This window comes from Poecilia reticulata, chromosome 12, assembly GCF_904066995.2.
Source record: "Poecilia reticulata chromosome 12, P_reticulata-male-v2, whole genome shotgun sequence".
NCBI lineage: Eukaryota > Metazoa > Chordata > Actinopteri > Cyprinodontiformes > Poeciliidae > Poecilia > Poecilia reticulata.
Genome location: NC_088841.1, coordinates 1,239,728 through 1,266,787, shown reverse-complemented (window position 1 = coordinate 1,266,787; position 27,060 = coordinate 1,239,728). Strand labels below are relative to the sequence as shown.

The following is a 27,060-nucleotide window of genomic DNA, read 5'->3' as shown; positions in this document are numbered from 1 at the left end:
CTTCAGAATCCCTGAAGGCACAGGCCTTTAGGACCTGGGACTGACACCATCTCAACCTGCTTCTATGTTCAGCCTCTGCACATTTCGCAACTTCTAGAGTCTGACAGAAGAATAGAGATAGCAGATTTAGCAATGGAACTCCTACCTCCACAAACATCTTCATCAAACAATATGTGCAGCAAAAAAATGTTTGTGCTGCTTTGGCTTTGAAGATTTTAATAAAAGTTCAAGGGTCAAAAGATCAACCAATTACTGAACAAGCAATTGTTCAAATTACTGTTAAATTTTGGGGCTTCCTGAAAGAACCAGTCCAGTCTTAGCATAACAAATGCATAGACTATTTATTTATTTAACCATTATTCTGTTAAGATATTTCAAATGTTGACAATATTTACCCTGATAGACAACACCAAGGTTAGTGCAAGCCAAGTTTATTCCATCCAGAGTGACGAAGTAAGCAGTTTGTGTTTAAATTCTGTATTTCAAAAACGGCAACTTCTGTCTAGTTTAAAAGCAGCAAGTTGTTCAGGCTTCTAATATCTTCATTGAAACACCTGAACTGCTACCACGAAAAGGGATAATTCAGTGTTTTGTTAGTGGACTAGCTGTCACTTCTCTTCCTGTACAGTCAACGGAACAGGAAGCGAATAACGGGCAGCAGCATCTACACCAAAAATATAAATCTGGGTTGGGGGCAGGGATTAATGTCACTGTGTGTGTTGGTCCTCGCGCTGTTAACTGTCTCCCGCCACATCCTTATCAGTTCTTCTAATTAATATAAGATCGAATGTCGTCGGGAGTATGTCATAAGTCAATGTCTGTTATCATATGCATCAGTCAGAGTACAGTCCTCCTGCGCGAGGACAACCCTGCAGTTGGTTAATGCAACAATGCATAGTTCTATTAAGGGAATAGCTGCTCATTAGTGGTTTACTAATAAGCTAACATGAGTAGAACAATCTGGGCAGGAAAAAACACCGCCCTCTGTACGTAGACAAGCAGGGTGGAGTTTCAGGCAACGGCACCCCAGTTCGGAGCGGATAGGGAGGGGAGAGAAAAGTCGCTTTGGGCCTTTCCCCTGGTTTAAAACTTTATTCTGTTGGAAAACTGTTAGAGAAAAACTTTTACGGACGTGACTTCGCCGCTTGAAGAGCCGTCGACTGGACAGCAGTGAGGCGCTCAGGTCAGAGGGAATGTTTCTAACCTTCAAAAGTTTCCAGACTTATTGCAAGACGTTTTTGACGTCACCAGAAAGTTGTAGTTGCAAAACTTTAGCCAAATAAAGCAGACACACCTGCGGCGTTCTCAGACAACACTAGATATCGCGTTTTAAAATCGACAGGTTCGGTTACACAATGAGGAAACGGCTCCGAATCACACCGACGCTAGCCCTCCGCTCCACCATCACCAGTTTACCCACACACACACACACACACACACACACTCTCTCTGCTAAAGGTTTTGGTCTGTATTATAGTGGAACATTCTGTTTGCGTTTTCAGGCTGTTACTGTGGGATGTTGCTCAAGATGTTCGTGTGTATTTCAGTCTTGGCTGTTCTGAAACTGAGTCTGTGAAAGTTCCGTATTTCAAAGAAGGTCTTGCCTTTGAGACCGCCCATGCACTCTTCTCTCACTGCGCCTTTTATGACCTACAAGTTCAGCTCCTAACTCTCATTGTGTAGGCAGCTCAGCTCAGCTCAGCTCAGCTCAGCTCTCAGATTGTTGGGCGTGTTTAACCAGGCACAGCACGACAGAAATGTAGCCTCTGGCTGTGAATTCTTCCACTCAGATCAAGTGAAACAAACTGACATAATCTGAATTCAGATTTTTTGCTTTCTAGTAATTAGGTGTAATGGTTTGCAAGTCGTGTTTATCTAAAGATTAGTCTGGTGTAGAAGTTTTATGGAGTGCCGTCGCCATTTATGTTAAGTGTTTAGTTTTTTTCTTATTTTGAAATAAACTGCATTCAAGCAGAAGCTTTGGCTAATGTTTCTCTCTTAAATAAATCACTCAAAATGCTACTGAAAGACTTTCTTTCAAACAGTGCCACAGATTTAAAAATCAGAAACGGTGCCAAACAAATCAGTATGTGCATTTGGTGAACACTTATTCTAAGCGTCTCTTGGTTTCTTCTTCTATTTTCCAAAACAGAGCCACAGATTGTGATTTATTTATTGATCCCAGCCAGTCATGCTTTATTGAAAGTTCATGTGGAATTATCAGAGTTCTTTCTCTGACTCAGGTTTGTACCCACACATAAAAATGTTTGGCCATTTAACACCATATGGGGCCCAGGATGGAGTTATAAAACAATTGACATACCAAATGTGTTTTACAAATTTTAGGTTAAAAACCCACCACTAGAATGCCTTTTAGAATATCTGCTTTTAACAAATAGGTGTTCCAGATGACATTTAGTCTCTCTTCTGGTCACATGTGTTTTTGCAAAACTTGCAATATAACAGCACTAAGAGGAAAGCCTGCAGCATTTTTAACAGTGGCTGCTTTTGAACAGCAGACTGCTGTAACCTGGTCTTCATGGTATCCTGCTTTACTGTACCTAATTTTGCAGATCATTTCCAAAAGTTTTTTCTCTTCTCCTTTGCTTCTGTATCACCCTGAAGATTTAACCCCAACATTGTTTTCAGTACAGGCTGTCAGTTTTTAGATGCATTTTGCTGCTAACCTAATCCAGTGTTTCTCAGTTCTAGTCTTCAGCCCCCCTGCCTTACATATTTTAGATGCAGGTCTGTTCCAGAACAGCTGATTCAAATGATTGTATGACCTCTATAGCCATCAATTGAAGCAGAGGCTTGTTTATCATCTACAAATTCAAGCCAGGTGTGTGTCAGAAGGGAAACGCTTAAAGCAGTGGTGCCCAAAGTCGATCCTCGACATATGGTGCTAAATGCATCCTGCATGTTTTGGTTCTCTCCCTAGTGGTAGTAACAACCTTTTCAGCATGTCGATGTTCTTCTTAGGCCTTTTAATGAGCCATCATTGGATCCAGGTGCATTAAACCAGGGAGAGAACTAAAATATGCAGGATTCCGGCCTTCGAGGATCGACTTTGGACACCACTGACCTAAAACGTATAAGGCAGGGGGCGTGAGGGCTCGAATTGAGAAACACTGACTAGAGATGTGCCGATCAGGTTTTTTTCTGCCAATTCCAATTCCGATCACCCATGAGGGCCGATCACCGATACCGATCACATAATTATTATTTTTTTAATCATAAGCACTACCGGTTACATTATGTGGAAAAAGGAACCATAAATTCACCTTAATTTAGACAAAAACTTGTTTTTAATAACTTTTTCCAAGAACAAAACAAAACAGGCATTGTGCAAATTGTACTATCGGTAATACTATCTTTAACAGACTGATAACATATGAAGGCTCTGAAGAGACTAAATAATAAGAGTCAAAATAAAACCTCTCAACATTGCCAAAAAATTCAAGTATAAAACTTAACATTCAAAGGCAAATACAGGATCCATTACAATAAACAATCCAGAGTTACTGAATGAAAACTTCCTGATAGCATGGCGGCTAGCTGATTACTGCTAGTTCTGAGTGGCTGTTTCTGACTGAGCGGAGTAATTATGCAGAGCAGGGAGGAGATCGATTATTTTTTCAGAGATTATCTGTCTCATGTTAGGGCAGTGAAAGTTTTAATACGTATGTAAATGTATTTTTTTAAGTTAGATGCTGCGGCTTTAAACAGAGGTTCGGTGTGAGAGTCACTACCAGGTGGAGCAGAAGCGGCGCTCCGTCTGTGAAATATTACTACCTGTAGCGTAGCAGCGGTTCAACAGCGAGAGCAGAACCAGCGTCTTACATCGCAGCTTGAAGACTTAAATAATTTTGCAGGTTATTTGTTTAGCTTTCTGACCGTCATGCTAATCTGGGTGAGTGTTTGTAGCTGTGCGCTGCTTTACCTGCTATCTGATCCTCCATATGTCTTTTTAACTGCAGTGAGCCTCGATGTAGCCAAACTCCGTCAAGTATGACATTGTTTTTATGCCATATTAGATTCGTCATGCTGATGCATTTTAACCTGCTTCCCCCACGTGCTTCAATTTTCTGCTGTAACACGCAAACTTCCCCATTCACTCAGTGCGTTATAGTTCCACATCGCTTAGGATTTGTTGCTGCGCGTTTGCGCAGAGTGAAGGAAAGAGGAGACCAGCTGCACAGACAGGCTCGAAAGGAGATGCAGGTGATCGGTATCGGCAACAAGAGACCGTGATCGGCGATCACCGATCATACACTTTTTCACAGAAATCGGCCGATTATGATTGGTGGCCGATCGATCGGCACACCTCTAACATTGACCTAATCTAAATAAGTATCTTAATAAAAGTATGGAGACAATTGTCCTCAGTTAGTGGAGCTTTGGATTCCACAGCATTACTGTTCAGCAGAAGACTGATGGTGCTAAGTAGACTGTTCATTCATGTTTCAAACAGATGATGATTAGAATGTACTAGATCAGGGGTGCCCAAAGTCGGTCCTCGAGGGCCAGCATCCTGGATGTTTTAGTTCTCTCCCTGGTTTAACACACCTGGATCATATGATGGCTCACTAGAAGGCCTAACCGGAACATTGACTTGCTGAAAAGGTTGTTACTACCAGCAGGGAGAAGCACTCCTATCTGGCTGTTTTTTCCTATGGTGATAGGAGGCTAAAAACCTAATAAAGAGTGGCATTATATGAAAATTAGCAATAATTTTCAATATTGTGAATTAGGACACAACTTAAGAAAATCATATAGACTAAAACCTAAACTGAAACAATGTAGAAGCTCAGTTTAACAGATCCACCTGAATCATCACACAGTTATGTACTGCTAAGAGACACTCAGCAGACTAGTAAACATTAAAACCTCTCCAACTCAAGACATATCTAGTGAATGACTGCAGAGGCCCTGTAGCTGCTAAGATTATGTGTATATGTTCTTATTATGTACATGAGATGTTAATTTGGGGTCTTCCCCAGAGAGGAGCAGTCCACCATGAGCCAGTGTATTATTGTGTTTTAAAAATATTACAAGTTGACAAGAAATTTGAAACTATGACTTAGTTAATCATATTATTGGAAGATATTGTTGACAATATTTAAACACCAGTTATAGTCTTAAAAGGGCATAAAAATATATAATAAATAATTATAAAATAAAAATAATAATAAATATAAAATAAATAAAACTCTTTTACGCATGAGGCCCCTGGACTGTCTTTGACGTGATTAAAATGTTTTTATGTGCTGAGCTTGTGTGTACTGCATGAGTGTGTCATGTATCATCATTGTAGAAGACTGCTTCTTTAAATTGAAAAACTTAAGGACATTTACAGAGTGAAGGAAAAGGTCTGAGTTTGAAAAGTTGGTAAATGTGGTGACAGAGGAGCTACATAGAAACATGGCTGTCAGCACTGGGCTTACAGTTTCACACCAGTTAAGGAAACCTGCTTTTCATTCCAGTCTGCTACACAGGATGGCGTGTTGGTATAACTAAGCCATATTTGGCCACAACAAGAAATCCTGCTACTACTCCAGCATAAGAAATGACTTATTTTGAGAGCAAACTGGTTCTCAACACTCATCAAATACCTGACTAGTTCAGTCTGACTGAGGAGACGCCTTGCTTTGTTTGGATCATATAAAACCATCTTCAGGTGGGATTTAGTATAGTAATAAACAAACCTGCTTCAGAAATTTACTCACTGTTAATTCTTTCAGGAATTCAGTTAGTCCTTTGAGTTCGAATTGATTTTGACATGATTTTACAAGTTTGTGTTGAAATATAAATCTATTCCTCTGGCATGTATGCAGAGGACACATACCACTTCAGAACAAAATGAGCAGTTCTGTTTTAGGGCTGGTGTTAAAAGGTGGTCCTAAATGCTTAGAAGGTAGAAGGAGCATCTTCAATGTTGCCTTCTTTGTGGCACAGTTGTGCTCATGTTGCATCTGTTTTCCAACACTAGAATTGATGCTTCAGCAGTTCGAGCTAAAAAATCGTTTGTTACTGGCTTAGAACGAGGACTGACCTGATATAGTGATGAAACTCTCTCAACATGTCAAATAAGCACAGACTCCAATCTGATAAATTACACCAGGTAATTTGGTCATTTGATTTGTTGTAGTACCAAGAAGCTTCCTCCAACTTTGTTACACTGTGAACTTTCATGTCTTGTCTTTATGTTTATTTTTACCTCATATGTACCAGAATATCCAATGGGCAAAAAACAACATGCATCCAGATTTTTTTAATTTTTGTCTGTGGCTCTGATGTCCTTTATTGAACTGACCAGAAAGCAGGTTCTGAGAGAGGCTGCAAAGATCACTGGACTCGAACCCATGACAGCCACATAGAGGACTTAGGCCTGCAAACATGGGCCATGCTTTAACCCCTGCACCACTGCTGTGCCCAACATGCATTCAAATTGCTGTAGTTGCACTTTGTTTGCTCCAACATTAAGGACACAGTGTATTCATAAGGGAGACAGTAATACCCAGAAAAAACTAGGCTTCAACTTTTCTATTGCAACTAACTTGATAAGCTCCTGGTTTCAGTCTAGCTTTATAAAAGAAATGCACTGACAGAACATTTTCAGGTCGATACTAGTATTAAGCTTTATTTGAAGTAACCTGTTGGCAAAGCAAATTCCAACAGCATTTTAAGTCTTTCTATTCTTTAGTCTGTTTGCTTTTTCTGTTACACACAGACACTAATAAAAACACCAGGGGTAGAATGAGATTCACTGACTTGCAGAGAGAAACTTCAAAATGCGAGTTGAAGAAATTGGAGATCAAAACACTGACCTTCCTATCCTGAGGACACATCATCTGGGCAGAAACATGTACAAATGCTGCTCTAGGTTGAATGAAATTTCACAAGAAATTTAATTCTTGTGAAGTATAAAATTTCTTGGCCAGAAGAAATTTGTTGTTGCCACTTTGTCCATAAAAGAACAAATTTCTCTGTTCTTGTGGAATATATTTTGACCTTGAATCAAACTGAAGATTGAATTGGATCTTTTGGGAGTTTTTTGGGTAAGACACAACAAACTGCCATTCTCTACTGAGACCTAAAATATTCTGTTTTGTTTGATTTAGATTGTTGAACAGCACCAACCCTCAATGAATTTGAGACTAATTTGACACGGTTAGAACTTGTTGACTTTGCAAACACTTTGATGATTTCTGTCAACCAGTCTTATTTAGGGATAAACTGGACTGAAACAGGGATTAATTGGTATTCTCCATTAAATGTCATTCCAAATGTTCACAGGCCATGGAATACAATGTAGGCACCCAAATAGAAACAGACTTGCCCTGCTTTGTTTTTGTAGGCTTAGCTAAGGCTAAAAGTGTTACAAACATGTTATCTTCTCTCTGCCACAGGACCTCTGTCTTCATATTTTTTAGTTGCTTTTGGATTGATGACAACCCAAAACCATCTACTGGTGACATATGTATGGGTCTCTCCCTGTGCCTGTGTTTTCCTGCTGCTATTCCAGTGCATTCCATTGTTGAATTCCTCTTCATAGCAGCAGAATGCAGTCAAGCTGTTTTGACTAACAGCTGTGCTCCATCAGGCCTTCCAGTAGACACTGCTAATCCACCAGCAGTCTTCCAGAGGTTACCACGAGGAGTAGCACAAATTAAATTAATTAAAAAAATGAATGGAAGGTGATGGCATGGTACCAGACATGGTGTTCATCATGACCTGTCCTGTTTTTCTCTGACAACAGTCAGTTCCTTCTGTGGACCTACCCTCATTGGCTACAGTAGCCAATGAGGGCTACTGTATGTATCTCTACATCACAAGATGTGAGATACATACAAAATAAACAAACATTGCAAAGTACACATACTGTGAAACAAAATATAAACCACCAAAACAAACATTCATAATTTAGAAAATTCTCTTTCAATAATTTACAATTTTAAATAAATTACACAATTTATTTCAAATAATTTACTATCATTACACAAACATTAAAGTATGAAACATAGGCTTACAATACAACAAAACGTACCTCGCTACTTTCACCAGGGGAATGCACAGTATTTGTCTGTTTATACAAACATGTGAATCTCGCCGAGTTATTTTTCAGCCATTCACTGGTACAACTGATAGCTGGCAGCTTTTCTAAGGCCTGCCCTTCTTGGTTTTGGCATCTGACGTGGTATGAAATAAACAGAAAACTACATATACTATTAAATCAAACGAAATATAAACAACCAACAGTGTTAATCAAAACAAACATTTATAAACAATCTGTAAAATTTGGAAATTCATTTGAAAGAATTTACACAATTTATTTTAAATAATTTACTATTACAAACAATATTTTTTATTTTTAACATGGATTTGACATCAGAGTGAAACTCTGTCAACAAGGCCATTCAACCAATTTATGTTTTCCTCCATTTAACTTTTTTTTAAGAAAGGGGGAGAACTGTCAAAATAAAGCGAGGTTTGCTTTTACCTGCCAACAGCATCACTTTGCCCTGCTTGCATTATGTTGCAGCAGCAAGTCAACAAGTGCTGGTGGAGCCCACAAGCCACACAAGATGGGAACCTAGAATTCATACTGAAACAGTCTTCAGCTCAACTAGTCTTAGTTTTACTGTTCGCGGTGCTATCTTGTCCTCTTAGCTAAGGGTGAACGCAGGGGTAAAGTTTCTGTGGTAAGCAGGAACTGTAGAAGAACAGTCGTAGCAGAGCTGTGGTGGGCCTCTATAGAAAATAATGACAATCTCTCTGCTGTTTTTCTTTTGTCCAATACTAAAAATATAGCCACCAGCCTTCAGACTTGATAAGGAACTTATCATGGAATTTAAGTGACACCTCAGACTTAGTTTGGAATCCTGGATTACTTCTAGAGAATGGAACCTTATAAAAGATATATTTGTGTGTTTCGAATTAAACAAAATTAACTATTTAAATTTGTTGGAATATTTATTTACCAGACAATAGAAATTAGACAACTTTCAGCATAGTTACCAACTAGCTTGTGTTTAATAAAGAAAACAGAATCATGTGCTGAATGTAGTAGAAACAAAGCTGCAGTGTTTCCTTTACATCTTATTTTGCTTAATCACCTTTTAGTTACTCTGTGCTCATGGCTTGTCTCAAGGCTGATGTTCATAGAACCTGTGAGGTGAACTTTAAAAAGAGAACTCAAAGAACTCCGAGCAAACGACGAGCAGTGAAAATGGCTCACTCCAAAAAATGAAAAACATGTCAGAACAATGCTGCCGTTTGAGCTCCAGAAGACTGAAACACAGTTTTTCCCATACTGGTATTTTATAAACTTCTAGTTTTTACTCTTAAACGAAGTCAAAGCAAATTGTTTTTATATTTTCATAACTTTGTGGCATTTTATAATCTACCTACCAACCTTTTTAAAAACAAACTTTCACCATGTTTGTAAAATAAAGAACCTCATATGATTTCAACATGAGTAAAACGCATTCTTTTTTTTGGAAAAAAAAATTTCTATCAAAGTTCAAAATACATTTTATTACTATACATGGGTATATATAGTAACAAAATGTATTTTATTACCATATTCAAAAGAAAAGGATTGTCTTACGACATCACTCTTTTGCCCGAACATACAGAGAATTGTAAGAGGGATTGTCACATGTACACAGCCAGTACTTTTAGGAAATTCCTTCAGTGTTTCTGTCAGCCTCTTGGGAGCTCCCCTTACCTGCTTCTGTTTGAGCATTCCATCAGTTTTAGATAAATGTTCAGTTTTTTGGAATCCTTTAGCTAAAGGATGGAAATGTTGGTAAAATTAACTTTATTTCAGGTTACCGTAATCAGATTCACTTTAAATGGATGGTACATGATGGTTTTTATCAGTATCAGCAGTTTGTCAGAATGAGTTGTAAACACAGTACATGCAAATTAAAGTCCAATGCAAATTAAAGTCCAATATACAATTTGAATGACTGATGCACTGTCATTTATTTATGCAAAATGTTGAGAAAGTATAACAGTTTAACATCCATGGATCTCTGTAGCTTTTCATTTCAAAAGGGCATTTTTACCTCTTTGTTGCTAAAAGAACCTGAACACTTTGACCTAAAAGAATTTAATCTATTGTTGAGCAGGAAGTTGCTTGGCATGTAGATTCTATGCATCACAAAAATGACCAGCTTTCAGTTATAATAAATGTAGTTTTCTGTAGAAGAAAAGTTTTAAAAATAAGCATGTTTTTTGTGAGCAGTTGCACTGTCACTCAATATATCATGGCCAAACCTGAAGCACAAGATAGAGACACCACTGTGTGACATTTGAGGGCCGGAAATAGAGCGGATGTTTGGTTCAGGCTGACAACTGGCTGCTGGAGCTTCACTATGGAAGAAGTTTAGAGCTTTTTAAGCTGGAAGTCATTATTGACAGCTTGCTGCTATAGATATATTAACCACAAAGAGGTAACTGTTCTGATGCATACTTTTGACAAACATTTTTATTTTCTGGTTTCTTTAAATTTTCAAATATCGAATAAAAATTTGATTATACTTATTCACTTGCTGTTTTCTCAGTTGATACACTTCCTCATTCCTGAGTAACTACAGTAATTACTGTTGTGACCCTGCACTTCCTCTGGGTGGACTGGGAGACATTAACAGCACAATTTCAAAAGTCTCCAGACTTCGTGTTATTTGGACAAATTTCCTGTTTGCTTTGACTGATATTAATTGTACAGGAAGAGCAGTAGGTTTAGGGAACCTTGTTTAAATCCTGTATTTAAACCTAGTTTAAATCCTGTATTTAAACAGGATTTAAATAAGCAGCCTTTTGGAATAGTGAACTTTTTTTTATCTTCCTTTAGTCAAACTAGCTCTGCACAGACAGGATTCCATACTCCCAGCTGAATCATAGCTGGGAGTATACGGATGTCTGAAATGCCCTTTTATGGTATTTTTGGGCCTTTAAAAAACAGGAAGAGGCATTGGGTCATCTGATCTCAAAAGAAACATGTCATTTGAGAGCTGTGGAAGTTCAGGTTTGTCTCATTTCAACAACAACACTTGCACCAATATTCAAAATAGCTAAATAACTGAGTAAATATCCAGTATAAACAAACAAGTAAATTGATGTAACTGAACTAGAACAAATGGATATTTTGCAACAAGTATCAGTAGTTTGGGTCTGATTCTGATTGAAAAATACATTTCAAGATTTGTCGAAGTAAAGTCTGGTTTCTTACGGACATGTTTTCTTTGAGTGAGGTGTGCCAATATGGAAAACCACAACTTATATACATATTTCTGCTCTTATTTTTGATTATGTATTTTTATGCTTTTCCTTATGAATGTGTTTTCATCAAGAAATGTTTATATTTATTGATGCCCACACATTATGTATGAGCATCCACACGGAACTGCAGCGAGTATGCTCATTAAGCTATTTTAAAACTACAGTTGGTAAGGAAGCTGGCTGGACTCCCAAATAAATAGCTCGACTATAATTTCCAGCAAAATCAGATGTTTCATTCCTAAAGAAAGAGCAGAATGGTAGCTCATAATCAGTTGTACTTATTTGCATAAGTCTATGGATTAAACTCAAAATAACTAAATGAAATGCAGTTAGCATTATTATAAATATATATAATACTATTCTAGTAGCAAGATGAACTATTTGTGCTTTTCTATGTTGATTAAGGCAAGTTATTGATAATTGTTACAGATTTTTGTTTTAAACTTTTATATTAATACTTTGAAACTCCAATATTTTTACTTCATTGTTGAAATGTAATGAGGTTGTAGTACTGCTACAGAGAGAGGCCAAGACATTATTTTGCAAGTCACAAGTTGGTCTCAAATTAAGTCATAAGTTTTAATGTAAAGTCTTTACCATGTCTTTTCAGAATAAACTTTATTGGCCAAGTTTGTGTGAAATATGACTTTCGTTTGACATGTTCACAGCATACACATGTTAAATATAAATATGAAAACCAGGGCACCTCCAGAAATGAGGTGCCCTGACCACCTAGTTAAACCTGGTGGTTGGGGCACCGAGGAGGTAACTCACTGTGTTTTTGTATTAAAAGATGTTAACAAATTTAAAATATTACTGGGTAATTATATCATTGGAAGACCTTACTGACAATTCCCAAACACACAACTTAGCATATTAAAAATAACAAATGGAAAAAATAGGACTAAAATAAATATCGGTTATTTGCACTTCTGATAAATCCAAATTAAATCATCAATCAGTCAGTAGATCTAAAAACATGATGCAATACTGATCACATTTGGAACCAGCCCATGGCAAAAATGAAGTAAGCAGCTGCTTATGGCCCCCCAGGCCTTCAGGGGTCCCATTTTAACACCAACCACAGATATAGAAATGTAAAATTTATTTATTGAGAATATCAATGCTGTTAAATTTGATTTAATAGTTTGAGCATAGATAAATTAAAAGATTTTAAATTGTTTAATATTTAAATTTAAAACTTTAAGGAGCTGGCAAATTTTCTTTGTAAAAGTCCAAAGAACAATCTTCATAGTTAGATTGTTTTGTTACCACAGCTACAATCTGATGCTTTAAGTTTGAGCTTTGTGTTCACAAAAGGATCTCAGAAAACTACAATTATCACTGATTACTTTTAAGGTTGGCCAATTAAACTAGAATTTACTAAATTTGTCTTCAAATGCTGTTAATGGTGCTGATGTTCTTAGCAGGAAGAAGGATCCCTCAATCAAATTTTGCACAAGGCCTCATGCAACCTTGGACCGACCCCGGATACAGAGTGACAAACTGGAGATTTAATTTATGTGGCTTTAGTAGCTCTTCCATTTCATGTCTATTGAATTTTTAATAAGCGCCAGAGACCGTTTTGGTTGCCCAAGCTTTGTGAGACCAGTTTTCCTGATGTATGCGTGGTTGCACTTCAACTCTGCCTGAAAGAACTTGATATGGTGCATTTGATGCATCGCCAAAAATAAAATTAGGTAAAATAAAAATTACACCAGACAGCGCAACATCTCCTCTATGGGCTGAACCACTGGTCCACTAACCAGTGAGCACATCCTTAATCTTTATCAGTGCAAACACAGTCAGCGTGTTGAGATGTAAACTCACATGGGACACATAATGCTTTGTTCACAAAGATACATCATTCTCACTGCACGCTCAGTGCACACCTCTAAACGCGCATCTATATTTGAAGTTCAGATTGAGCTTTGGAAGCAGAACCAACACATAGGGGTTGAACGACTACATATTTTTTAGGTCGACTACATCATAATAGTCGAGTCGATGTCGACTAGTCGCTGTGACGTAAGCGCAAAAACCCTTCACAACTACTTGGAGGCTTTATCAGCTATTTTTACTGCAAATATTGACACCCCCTCCCCTTCTCCGGCTTTTATTAAGTCTATTATGCAGAATTAAAAGAGCAATAAACACATCATTCTTCGTGAGCGGCGGAGAAAAGTTCGTTGCACAAAGTCGGATTTGACTTTTTTTTTTTTTTTTTTTTCAAACACCGGCTGATACTGATTATCTCGGGATAGCTACTCGTATCGGAGTCAAATTATCACACTGACCACAATGGCGCTTTTGGAACATCACAAACCAAACGTATTATGAACGGATTCCGTTTGGTTACAGTTGAATTCAACGAAGCCAACTGCTGCTTTTCCGCCAGATGCGCAGCAGGAAGCTCTGCTGACTTTGACGACATGCAGACGGCGGCAGAGATCGCCTCTATCAGACCCTCAGGATGAAGCTTGGACTTAGTTTCCAGATGTAGTCAAACCATATCTTTATAAGAGCTGCCAGGCTTCAATACGCAAGGTGACGCTGATCAGTTGGGGGTAGTTGAGGGATAAAAAAGCCTGACATCATGACGCGTTGTCGCACATTACACCGGTAGTCTTTTTTTTTTTAAAGGATTTATTCGGCACTAGTTTATTTGACAGCAATCTGACTGTAAGGGAGCAGAGAGAGCGGGGCGTGGGGAGAGAGGCATGATGGGCCCAGCGAATGGAGGACGGGAGTCGGACTCCAGACTACCGCGGGCTAAAGTCTCTATATGCGGGGCGCCGCGCAACGCCCCTATTGCGGGAGCCTATGCTGTAATTTACAGTTTCTCTTTGTTAAATTATTTACATTTTTATACAATTTGAGCTTTCTTACAAACTCACCTAGTCCACCTTCTTTCATTTCCTTGGAAAAATCTGTTTTGTCATGTGATTGCGACTAGTCGACTGGCCCAGAAAAAAAGTCATTGCAGAGAAAAGAATCGACTAGTCGACTAGTTGACTAATTGGTCCAACCCCTACCAACACAGTAGTTTTTAAACTTGACTCATACCTTGGGGCAGGTAAAGCCTGGTGGCCCGCCAGGCTTGTAATACACTGGGGGAAACCCTGTAAACATTGGAAGAAGTTAAATATAAGAACAATGTGTATGTACATCCAATATTTTTTGTGGTACTTCAAATATGTATATTTAGTTTGACAGTGGAGGAACTGACCACTCTGCCTATAGGGTGCTCATTGTGTTCATCAGAGAGACAGGGTGGATGGAGATGAGGTCAGCCCTGATGGCCCTCTGCATACCTGATTGATCAGTGCAGTTTGGTCCTGTCCTGTTTTGTGGATGAGACAAACCACACAGTGATGGACATTAACACAACAGACTAAGTAATGAGAGTGTAGAAGATGACCAGCAGCTGCAAAGGAAGGTTGTGTACTACTTGAATTGCTGTAGGAAGTTTGATCTTTGCTGGGCCTTGCTCTGAACTGTGTCCATGTGTGAGGACCGTCTCAGGTTGCGAGAAAAAGAAGAACCAAGTGATCTACAGTGATGTGCTTTTTTTGAAACGGTGTTGCAGTGGTTTAGTGTGGTTTTATCTGTGGTAGGTCATGTAATAAGCTGTCAGTATTTTGGAAGTTCACCATAGAGATGTGAACTGTTAAAGCTGTGTTGGGATATAAGCACCAGACAAATAAAAAAGTAGAACTCCCTCTGTGAATAAAATGATCTACAATTTTTTTTAAAAAAGGACTCCAGGTGAGAGCTACATGTCTATATTGATGAGAATAACTGTGTTTTTACCATGCCTGTGTCTCTGGTAAAACCTACAGAGCATTAAGCACTGAAGCTATCTCTACTTGCATTGTACTGTCACCATGTGTACCAAGAATAGGAAAGTTACTCCCGCTGTGACATGCAGGAAAGCAAGCTGCTGCCATCAAAATGAAATTCAGCAGGTTTAAAAAAAAAGCTGGTAGCCTTGCCTGCTTTGTAAGTTTTTCCCACTGTTTTTCTGTGCACTGACTCTGCTGTCAGGAATGTGTGTTCACCTGTGTGGCAGTGCACCTGGGTCAGAGCTTGTGAACGTTACTGATGCACAGTAGAAGCATGCTTTTGTAAATGAAGGAGGGGGTAAGGGTGTCTCATGTTGCCCCCACAAGATGCTGCCCTGGAGGTTGCCCATACCACAAACTGGTACTATAGATATATGTAAGCAAATGTCTAAAACAAAATATTTTAGCAATGTAGATTTAAGAGGAAGCTATTTTGAATTGAAAGCTTTATGTATGTCACACTTGCATTTGTACTTATTCAAACTAATTATAGCATGGTTTCCATTTTTCTTTTAGGACGTGTTCAACCCCCAACTTCAACATCTGACTGGACAGTCTGTAACACAGTGGTTATCTTCAGGTATTTATTTCAGTGCTCTGAACTTTGAATATGCAAGTAACGAGTGAAACAGAAATTAATAATAAATACAATTCTGTAATTTATTTTATTGCAGATGGTATCAACATGAGATGTTTGATCTTGTTTGAACTTTTTTACATGGTATTATACAATTTGTTTATCTCAAGTCCACAAAACAGAATATTAAAAAGATGGCACAACAGATCCATGTTGAAATTATGTTGAAATTCCTCATCCATGCCAGCAGAATTTGGTTTCCCACTGTCTTGTTGAAAAAACCTCTTTGGTCTTTCTGACCAGGAAGACCACTAGTGAGGTCAGGATATGATGTTGGAAATAGAGGGGAATTAATCTCCCCTCTAATTCATTCCAAAGATGCACAATACATCAGCATCGGTATTGGCCAATGTTAATTTTTTTAACATATCTGTATCGGTCTGATACCAATATTGACTGATGTTTACTTCTATCTTGTTGCCATTTTTTATGTAAATCAGGAGGGCAGGGAGGTTGGCTATGGGATATTTGTTCAGTCATGTAACAGATGCAGCACAAGATTATGGGATTGTTTAACAAGATCAGAAGAGCAATTCACATGGTGTCCCTAAACACAGGAAATCTTTCTGGGTTTCCACTAGGTTTGAGTTATGATGACTAACAATAATGTGAGAAGAGAAAAAAAAGTGATTTAAAAGGTAAAAATATGTAGGAGGCAGGAATTCCAAGCATCCCAGGTGCTTGGGCATATCAGTATCTCAAAAGGAGCCACCCCCTTATATGTGCAGCAATTTATAATAAATAATTAAATAAGTAATATTTAATAAATATGGTCTCCTGAAGCGAAGTTAAAAATATTTTTCAACAGTACACTGAGTCACAATCTGTGGTACTTGCATAATAATAAATGAGATTTTTTGATCGACACACCGGAGTAAAACTGGGAAGAGATCAACGGTTGGGTCTGGTTGGGCCCAAAGTTTGTCAAATTTATGAAGCATCATCTCTACAGCTTCATCTTCAGATTCATTGGCAGTGTTTATTCTTTGGATAACTTTGATTAAATCTGACATTTTTGATTGCAAAATGACTTTCCTGGCTGACTTTTGTCTCTTCTTCAGGTGTGGAGTGGGTGGCAGAGCGGAGCAGCAATCATGGTTGCCTTGTCATTAAAAATTGGTGTGGGGAATGTGGTGAAAACGATGCAGTTTGAACCCTCTACAATGGTCTATGATGCATGCCGCATCATCAGGGAAAGAGTTCCTGAGGCACAGCTTGGCCAGCGTGAGTAACATTTCTCTTCCACACACATGCACACACGCCCCACCCACCGCTCTACACAGGTGAGCTTGAATGGTATATCTGGGATGAACTGGACGCTTAAAGAGGGACTTATTGGTCATATATCTGAGCCGTTTGGAGGAATTGCTGTCTGTTTTAATGAACTGGATTATTTTAGTTTGACTCTGGAAAATCTGTGATGTTTTTCATTGTGAAATATTCTGTGACGCATGTGAACTAAACTCAACCTTGAGAAGAATTATTCATTACATGACTGACGGGGAGAGACAAAGAGTCTGGAGGGAGAATGATTCTAGGGGAGAGCGTATGCCCAAAGAAGAGAGGAAGCCATCATCCACGATAAGCAGTATGGCAACGGTGCATCACTTACTGAATTCTGCTTCCTGTGTCTTTCTGCTGTGCATGTATAGTCTATAATTACACTCACCAAAAAACCTACTATGCATCCAGAAATCCTTTCAAATTACAGACCCATCTCCAATCTGCCTTTCATATCCAAAGTGCTACAGAAAGCAGTTGCCATCCACCTCCAAAATTACCTAAAACTCAATAACCTCTACTTCAATCTGGTTTCTCTACCGTCGCTCCACGTCTATAGAATGCCGTACCTGATACTCTGAAGGCACCACAATCCACTGATTGTTTTAAAAATTGCCTGAAGACATTTCTTTTTGTTAGATATTGATTTTAATTTCTTTTAATGATGTATCCATTTATTTAAAATATTTTATCCATTGCAATTCCTTGTTTTGTTCCTGTTTCATGCCCTTTGAGATTTAAAGATATAAAGGGCACTATAAATATAACCTATTATTATTTATTATTATTAAGTTGGTGTCATCTTTACTTTGTGGGGGGAAAAATCCTGTGAATTAAAAGTGTGTGTACCAGAGAAAAACAGAAAAAACCTTGTCCAAAGACACTTTTCAACCTTACAATGTGGTCATGTGCTCTGGATGAGTCAAACATATTCTACATGCATCTGTAAGAAATGCTCCAGCTTTTGTTTTTTATAACTTAAACTTGTACTAAAGTAAAGTAAGTCCCTACTCCAGAGCAGAGAATGAAAAAGCAGGTCACCCTTAGGCAGGCACGTGCAGAGGGGGCATGTGGGGTGCTTGAGCACATGCCCCTTTTGCTCCTTGCCCCCAAGTGCCCTTTTGGTCCAAATTTTTTTTTTGGTATTATTTTCTAAGCCCTCTTCTGACACATAAAAACATGTGCTAAAATTATTTGCTTTTTTGTTTCTTTTTTGTATAACATAATAAGCTGGTCACCTTGTTACCTTTGACCTTTTGCCCGTGACACATGATGCAGTTGCCTCTCGCGCAGTGAGATGAGGCGGCTAACTGTGGAGCTCAACGTAGCGAACGTTCCAGATTACAGAACAGTTTTTGGTGAATTAAAAAAAACGTTTTTGGTGAATAAAGTGGAGTAGACTTGCTACTTGTCAGCTGACGGAAAACGTTGAAGTATCGTTTCTGCTTCAGCTCGGAGTCGCGGTTTAAGCAGAGAGGTAATGAAATACAACAGACACTGACAGGCCTCTGCATCTGCCTTTCTCTGAAGAACTACTGAGTGGGAGGAGACAGCCAGGTGAGGAAAAACTGTTCTGATCTATCAATTCACTATTCTTATCATACAGACATTAGGCTGTTGTTGTTGTGCTATTAGCTATCTGATAGCTAATGACTTTGTTAGCAAAACAAGATAACTAAAAAGCTTTTCCCCTGTATCTTTAATGATAGTGGTCATTTTTTAGTATGGCTTACGCAATAGGGGCACATCGCCCATCCAAAACCGATCATCTCCATAATGAATATATGTCTAATTTCCTTTGCTGTATAATGTACATTTTATTTATTCCAGCGTTAGGTAAATGTATCTTGAAGGAGAATAACACTTAAAAGTCCAACAAGGATATTCATTTAGAATTAAAAATAACTCACCCTGAATTACCATGATGGATAAAATGAATGTAATAAAAGTGTGTCATTAATGTAGGGGACAAAACACAATCCAGACTTTAAGTAAGTTTAGGGTCTGGTTCGCAGAGTATGAAGTTAAATTTGTTTCCCAATTATTCAATGAAAAAAAAACTAACCTCAGTTAAGTAAAATAAAATTGTAATCAAAACATTTGGAATTGTAATGATTCCTTTTTTTAAAAACCAAAAACAAAACAAAGTTTTGTTTAAAAAACTTTTTTTTAATTAAATAACTCATTGCACACATCAGGAATCTTTTGTTGTGATTTTAGTTCCTGCCTACAACTCATGTGAGAATCACAAGCAAAACTTTGAGTCACAAACAAAAACTTAGAATAGCAAGAAAATATTTCTGACAAGCGCAAATAAGTTTGTTTTGCACAAAAAAAAACCCAAAAAAACTTCGAGTCAAAAATGTGTGATTTACATTTTTTTAAAAGTTTTTTTTTTAAGCAAAACTCAGTAGGCCTTTCTCATGATGGCCTGCATTAACAATTAAATATTTGCTTTTGTCTTTTTTCTGCAGTTCCACGTTAAAGTTTGATGCAGCTCTGCTTTCCTGAATGGACCATCTTCATCTCCACTGCAGCAAACAGGCAGCTCTTGTTTTATAGATTACAGTCACTAAAAGGTTGCATTGTGCCCTTATTTATATTTTTAATAGTCTAATTCTGTAAAGACAAAATATGTCTGGTGGTCCAGCTCTGATTTACATATCTTGCTAAATTGTGGGTTTGAATATTGAAATACTTTACTATAACAAAGTAGACCTGCAGAAAGAAATGACTAATAAAATATCTTACATATGCATAGTGTTATGCTCTATATAGAGATGTTCATTAGCTATGATTGTATATCTCACAATTTTGTAATTTATCATTGTTTATTAAACTCTTAAAGCTGAGTGGCTTTGTTAATATTCTGTCCTAGAATGAGGTTAGATGTGCCCCCTTTTTTTTTTTTGAGCACCTGCCCCTTTAGTGGTCTCTGCACGGCCCTGCTCTTAGGATGAACAGCTGAGCCCTATTGGAAGTAGTTAAGTTACTGCCCTTCCTCTCTAAGCTAAGCTTAGGCATCTTAATATGACCCGGTTCAAATCCAAGAGTTGTTAGAATGAATATATGTCATGGCTTTCCAGGGAACAACTTGTTGTTTTCCTCTGGAAGAGTTAAAAGAAGAAGCTGGTGAAAGAGTTGGGGTAGTTTGGAGAATGGGGAGGACTCGGGGTTTCTATGTATCTATCTCTCTCTTCTCTCTCTCCCTTCTGAATCCTTGATTAAGAGGGAGTGGAAATTAATGTTTGTTTCTTGCTCTAGCTAGTTATAGAATTAGTGTTTTGGAGTTTATTTTGGACCTGCTTATTTTCCTTGTGAAAGTTCGGAGTAAGATTAGTAAAATGTTGTAAAAACACTGTTTGCTTCTCTACATTCGGAAGAAAACAGTTCTACATTTTTGATTGTAGTCCACATCATCTGAAGTCCATGATGTTGTGTTATGCTCTGTTACCCAAGCTATTTCAACATTAGCTCCCTGCACAACTTGCTCCAGCATGTAAGCTATTTTACATTAGGCTGTGAGTGAGGTACATAATACCCATGGGATAAGCTTGTCTCTACTGGCCAGTAAATTACACAGTCCAATTTTGCAAATGTCTTGTGCAAAGCCCTTCAAGTTGGAACTACTTATTATACATTAGCAAATGGAGAAGGAAGAGAACAATCAAAAGTTGTTTTTTTTAACACTGTTAACGGTCTGACAAAGACGAAGCTCCATTAAACTCTGTTCCTTAAACCCTAAGCAGTAATAAATGTTGCTTCCTTTCAGAGAAATGTCATCTCTTATCATTCCAACCCTGTCCGCCATGTGTCCTTTGGTACTCCAACTGCTGAATGACTGTTGGAGCCAAGTTTGGATTGACATTGTTTTGTCTTGTTGAGCACTCTGAGCTCACCTCCAGGTCATTTAAAATATCTTTTGTCTTTTATCTTTGGTGCTCAAATGTTGACGTGTTTTTCTTTCAGTAATTGGTGTCTCTATTTTGGATTGCATGCATTTATCATTGTGGACAAGATTCTCACCACAAGCTTTGAAGATTGCTGTAATGACATGAATAAATGATGTTGTAATTGAGCAAATGATTCCTTTGTGTGGTTTCAGCTGGGATTTAGAGTTCATCATAAAACTGTAGCAAATCTCAACAGTCTCTTGTTAGATGGTGATCTGCATGCAGTGAGCTGCGTCTAATATTACTGCTGCATTGAGATTACAACATTATTTTATAGAATCTTGAGCAAGTGATTGGAATTTAAAGAACATCACTTATTAAACTGTTTATTTCATGAATTTCTTGAAAACCTTTTGTGCATTAGTGGCTTAAGCATAGTACCTCTAAGTTCTTTGTTTTCAGCTTTAACTACTCAACCAAATGTTGCTCAGCTTTTCTTATCCATAAAACTAGGATCAGAAATCAACTTGTTGGACTGTAATCTTACCCAAAAGTCAAGACTTTCGGTAACACTTTATTTGACGGGGTGTACATGAGACTGATTTGACACTGTCATATATATGACATAGCACCTGTCGTGAACATGAATGAGTCTTTATGAATGTCTACGACTTGTCATGAAGTGTCATTTGGTAAATAATGACACTTTTAATGCAAAGTTGCTTTAAAAGTTGCATTAAAAGCCCATTAGAAGTGCTAACTTTGCATTAAAGTGTTGATACAGATCCCTGGTTTACCTCTGTTCTGAGGCATTTTAGACCAACTTTCTTTTGCTGCAGCTTTTTAAAAAGTGAATGAGGCATTTTGAGCCTCATTCACTTTTCACTAGTGGGGGAAGTGATGACAATTTATTTATTTATTTTTTGTTCATAGAAATAAAATGAAAAAAAAATCGGGGCCCTGTCAGTTACAAAATTAATCATATTGTATTTTCAAAGATTGTTTTTAGCAGTAAATATTTAATGTTCCCACTGCCAGATCAAAAAACACACATCCATATTTGCTCTGTACCCCCCCTTGTACCCTTGTACCTTTTACCACTTAACAACAGAGGAGTCAGTCAGCAGCAGCTCTAACTCACATCCCTCCTGACCCGTCCTCTCCTGAGTGAAATTAAAGTTGCAGTATGTGACTTTTATAAAAATATATTTTTTAAAACTGTCATTATGTTGTGACAGTATGGTATGAGAGGTAATCTGTGAAAAATCTATTTACTCTGCTTTCTCCCAGTGCTAGAATCAACCAATCAGAGGCAGGAGAGTTTTAGTGCTGTCAATCACAATCTCATGTTGCTGCTCATCCTTTGTCCCCCTCGATTTGTGCCGTGCTGCAGCTAGCATAGCATAGAGCTGTGCAAATTAAAACTGTGAATGCTCAGTTTAGTTAGCACAGCTACCAATGACGGCAGATAAACGATTTCTTGTAATGATAAGTTGTTTCTCCACCATTAGCACGTTTAGCAATGAGTGAATGAGGATAATTGACAGTGCTAAGAGTGTCCTTCTAGTTCTGATTGATTGTTTTGGCCAGAACAGTGCATTACTTTAACCAGTAATAGCAGTTCAGGAAGGAGATGGAGGAGATTTGTTTTCACAAATTATCTGTCTCATAACAAATTGTCACAACATGGTGACAGCTTTAACAAATATGGAGAAAACATTTTTTATTAGTTATATACTGCAGCTTGAGTAAAATGCAACTACATAGCATTTTTGAGAAGTCCGGATTGCTTTATGTGTAGTTGCACGTTGCATTTGACTTGCTGATGGGGAGAGACATTTCAGTAATCTAAAACTAATAGAAAACATTTAAGCAACCTACTTACATACTGGATGTGGACTGTTGGATGTTAAATTCATGAGCAGTAAATATTGTGCTAATTATTGAACCAAAGCAAGCAAGGCAGATGCAAGCCTTTAAAATTGACACTTTTTATGGGTGAAATAGTCTCAAAAAACTGTAACAGCAGCTGCGCGTGGGGCCCCAAACAAATTTTTTGTCAGGGGGCCCACGATAAGTGGATGATTAACAGTGTTCAGCAGCACTTAATGACATGCAGAAGAGGCAGTACAACCACTTGAATCAGGTGTTCTGGAGCAGACACATCTAAAACAAGGGACTTGAGGACCGGTACTGAGGAAAAACTGCTCTTATTATGTTCAAGCTACAATCTCTCTGTTTTGCTATTAAACTGATTTAGAACTTGTACATAGAAGTGGAAGGCAGAGCATTCAGTTGACATACTGCTGTAATATACTTGTAGCACAAGCACATTATCTTCATAGCAGCTTAATGTTTGAATCTGCAGCTTCACCAGTTTTAATGTTTCTTTCTTCCTGTAGCCAATGACTATGGGCTGTTTCTGTCTGACGAAGACCCAAAAAAAGGCATCTGGCTGGAGGCTGGGAAGGCCCTGGACTACTATATGTTAAGGAATGGGGTGAGTGGCAGTGAACACTGAACAGAGGTTGCAAGACATCTCTGGTGTGGCTTAAATATGACTAAATAATTCTTTAATTTTATTGAGTTTCCTGCTGAGAGGGGCTCAGATGGAGTTTTTCTGTGTAGCTGATTTTTACCAACTATCAACCACTCCTTTCTCTGGTAGGACACCTTGGAATACAAGAAGAAGCAGAGGCCTCTGAAAATCCGCATGTTAGATGGCACAGTAAAGACTGTCATGATAGACGACTCCAAGATCGTCAGTGACATGCTCATGACCATCTGTGCTAGAATAGGTCAGTTCTTTTATAATTTCATGTTTTTATCTGAGGAACCCTTATCTTGTTTACAATAATTTCTGTCTTGTCTGCAGGCATATCGACCACAAGTTAAAGACAAAACTGAAATTAACTCAAAGCTGTGTTTGTCTACCAGGTATAACAAATTATGATGAGTACTCACTGGTGCGAGACATTGGTGAGGAAAAGAAAGAAGAAACCACAGGAACACTGAAAAGAGACAAGACTCTTCTAAGAGATGACAAGAAGATGGAGAAGTTGAAGCAGAAACTCCACACAGACGATGAGTGTAAGATTCACAGGGGGTTCACAATCCTATACAAAAAGGACATCTGTCAAAAGGTCCTTAAAAAGTCTGAAGGTGGTGGTGCAGGGGTTAAGTTTAGTCCACATATGGAGACCTTAGTCCTCGATGCGGCTGTCGCAGGCTCGATTCCTAGCCTGGCATTCCTTGCTACATGACTTCCCCCCTCTCATTACCCACTTTCCTGTCAATTCACTGTCAAATAAAGGCCACTAGAGCCAATAAAACCATTAAAGAAGTCTAAAGGTCCTGACAGAGTCTTCAATGAGTTAATTAACTCACTTGCAGCTGATATTCATAAACACTCACATGTGAGTGTGTTTATGAATCGTTCTGGAATTTTTTAGGCAGGGATAATAATTCCTGCCAGTTCCATGTAAAATAACAGCTAGAGCAGTAAAAACCTGTCCTGTTGAAAACTTATACAGTACAGACCAACATTTGGACACACCTACACATTCATTGAGTTTCCTTTATTTTCATGACTATTGACATTGTAGATTCACACTGAAGGCATCAAAACTATGAATTAACACGTGGAAATATGTACTAAACAAAAAAGTGTAAAACATCTGAAAATACGCCTTCTATTCTAATTTCTTCAAGGTAGCCACCTTTTGCTGTGATTACTGCTTTGCACACACTCTGCATTCTCTTGATGAGTTTCAAGAGGTAGTCACCTGAAATGGTTTTCACTTCACAGGTGTGCCCTGTCAGGGTAATAAGTGGGATTTCTTGCCTTATAAATGGGGACCATCAGTTGTGTTGTGCAGAAGTCAGGTAGACACACAGCTGATAGTCCTACTGAATAGAGTATAGAGTGTTAGAATTTGTATTATGGCAAGACAAAAGCAGCTAAGTAAAGAAAAACGAGTGGCCATCATTAGTTTAAGAAATGCAGTGCAAGTGCAGTCGCAAAAACCATCAAGCGCTACAAAGAAACTGACTCACATGAGGACCGCCCCAGGAAAGGAAGACCAAGAGTCACCTCTGCTGCGGAGGATAAGTTCATCCGAGTCACCAGCCTCAGAAATCGCAGATTAACAGCAACTCAGATTAGAGACCAGGTCAATGCCACACAGAGTTTTAGCAGCAGAAACGTCTCTGCAACAACTGTTAAGAGGAGACTGTGTGAATCAGGCCTTCATGGTAGAATAGCTGCTAGGAAACCACTGGTAAGGACAGGCAACAAGCAGAAGAGATTTGTTTGGGCTAAAGAACACAAAGAATGGACATTAGACCAGTGAAAATCTGTGCTTTGGTCTGATGAGTCCAAATTTGAGATCTTTGGTTCCAACCACCGTGTCTTTGTGCGACGCAGAAAAGGTGAAAAGATGGACTCTACATGCCTGGTTCCCACCGTGAAGCATGGAGGAGGAGGTGTGATGGTGTGGGGTTGCTTTGCTGGTGACAAAGCAACCCCACACCATAAATTGAAGGCATTTTGAATAAATGCCTTCAATTTATTCAAAATTGAAGGCATACTGTATCAGCAACCACAGCATCTTGCAGCGTCATGCTATTCCATCCGGTTTGCGTTTAGTTGGACCATCATTTATTTTTCAACAGGACAATGACCCCAAACACACCTCCAGGCTGTGTAAGGGCTATTTGACCAAGAAGGAGAGTGATGGGGTGCTGCGCCAGATGACCTGGCCTCCACAGTCACCGAACCTGAACCCAATCGAGATGGTTTGGGGTGAGCTGGACCGCAGAGTGAAGGCAAAAGGGTCAACAAGTGCTAAGCATCTCTGGGAACTCCTTCAAGACTGTTGGAAGACCATTTCAGGTGACGACCTCTTGAAGCTCATCAAGAGAATGCCAAGAGTGTGCGAAGCAGTAATCAAAGCAAAAGGTGGCTACTTTGAAGAACCTAGAATATAAGACATATTTTCAGTTGTTTCACACATTTTTGTTAAGTATATAATTCCACATGTGTTAATTCATAGTTTTGATGCCTTCAGTGTGAATCTACAATTTTCACAGTCATGAAAATGAAAAAAACTCTTTGAATGAAAAGGTGTGTCTAAACTTTTGGTCTCTACTGTATATTAGTTGCATGAAGTCAAATTTGTTCATTTGGATTATAAGAGCCTCCTTAAAGTGTCTCTGCTGTTTGCTTTTTCTGATCGAAACTACCGTTGGCTAAAATCCTGACATCCATGTTGTCTTTGTGAACTAAACATGACATGTCCCGTGTGTGTTAATGGACAGAACTGGACACTATCTTTTATAATGTTCTGGATCTGGATAAGTGTATATATATATATATATATATATATATATATATATATATATATATATATATATATATATATATATAAAAACAGAGAATGAAAATATTTTAGATTTTTTTCAGAGCTTTTACCTTCTCTAATTTACAAAAGCCAAAATTCTAGAGCTTTGAATAAATTATCCTATGAGTTTTACATATTTTTTCTTTAATTTGCAAAATCATATGATGTATTTTTTTCAATATATTTTAATCAAAATATCAACATTTCTATTTTGGGCTTGCTTACTAAAAGCCTTCATTATTGGTTAACCTACTGTTTAAGCATAAAGTAAAAACTGCATTTAAATGTCTAAAATGCTGTAAAAAATTCAGGAAAAAATATCCGAAAGGTGTGGGATTTTGTAACAAATTTAGAACCCTGTGTTACGTCTTGATTTCTGGATGTTATTTATTGTCTAACATAAATGATTATTTTGTTAGTGAACTGGTTGGACCATGGGAGGACACTGAGGGAGCAGGGTGTGGAAGAGACAGAGATGTTGCTGTTGAGAAGAAAGTTTTTCTACTCAGACCAGAATGTGGACTCCAGAGACCCTGTTCAGCTTAACCTGCTTTATGTACAGGTAATTGAGAATATACAATCTTTGCTTTTATTTATTCCTTATTCAGCTTGATGGGGTTGGTACTACTTGCTCATGCATCAGGGTTAGTCTAAATACATCATTTTATCAATGATGATGTTGCCTGATGTTGCTCTCCGGATTGATCCTG

The 27,060-nt window shown here is 38.1% G+C and overlaps 1 protein-coding gene across 3 annotated transcripts in view; it reads left to right on the top strand.

Moving 5' to 3' along the window:
- Nucleotides 1-1,011: 1,011 nt before the first annotated feature.
- tln1 (talin 1) overlaps nucleotides 1,012-27,060 on the top strand; it is an 85,024-nt gene continuing 58,975 nt past the window's right edge. The window contains exons 1-7 of one of the 3 annotated variants that reach the window (XM_081613236.1): nucleotides 1,012-1,183; nucleotides 15,654-15,717; nucleotides 16,836-16,998; nucleotides 23,351-23,448; nucleotides 23,617-23,746; nucleotides 23,886-24,038; nucleotides 26,770-26,912. In XM_081613236.1, the coding sequence (XP_081469362.1) occupies nucleotides 16,869-16,998; nucleotides 23,351-23,448; nucleotides 23,617-23,746; nucleotides 23,886-24,038; nucleotides 26,770-26,912 (654 nt within the window). In that variant the 5' untranslated portion in view covers nucleotides 1,012-1,183; nucleotides 15,654-15,717; nucleotides 16,836-16,868. The remainder of the gene's footprint in view (nucleotides 1,184-15,653; nucleotides 15,718-16,835; nucleotides 16,999-23,350; nucleotides 23,449-23,616; nucleotides 23,747-23,885; nucleotides 24,039-26,769; nucleotides 26,913-27,060) is intronic. The other 2 variants (XM_081613238.1, XM_081613237.1) reach the window with 2 other exon arrangements.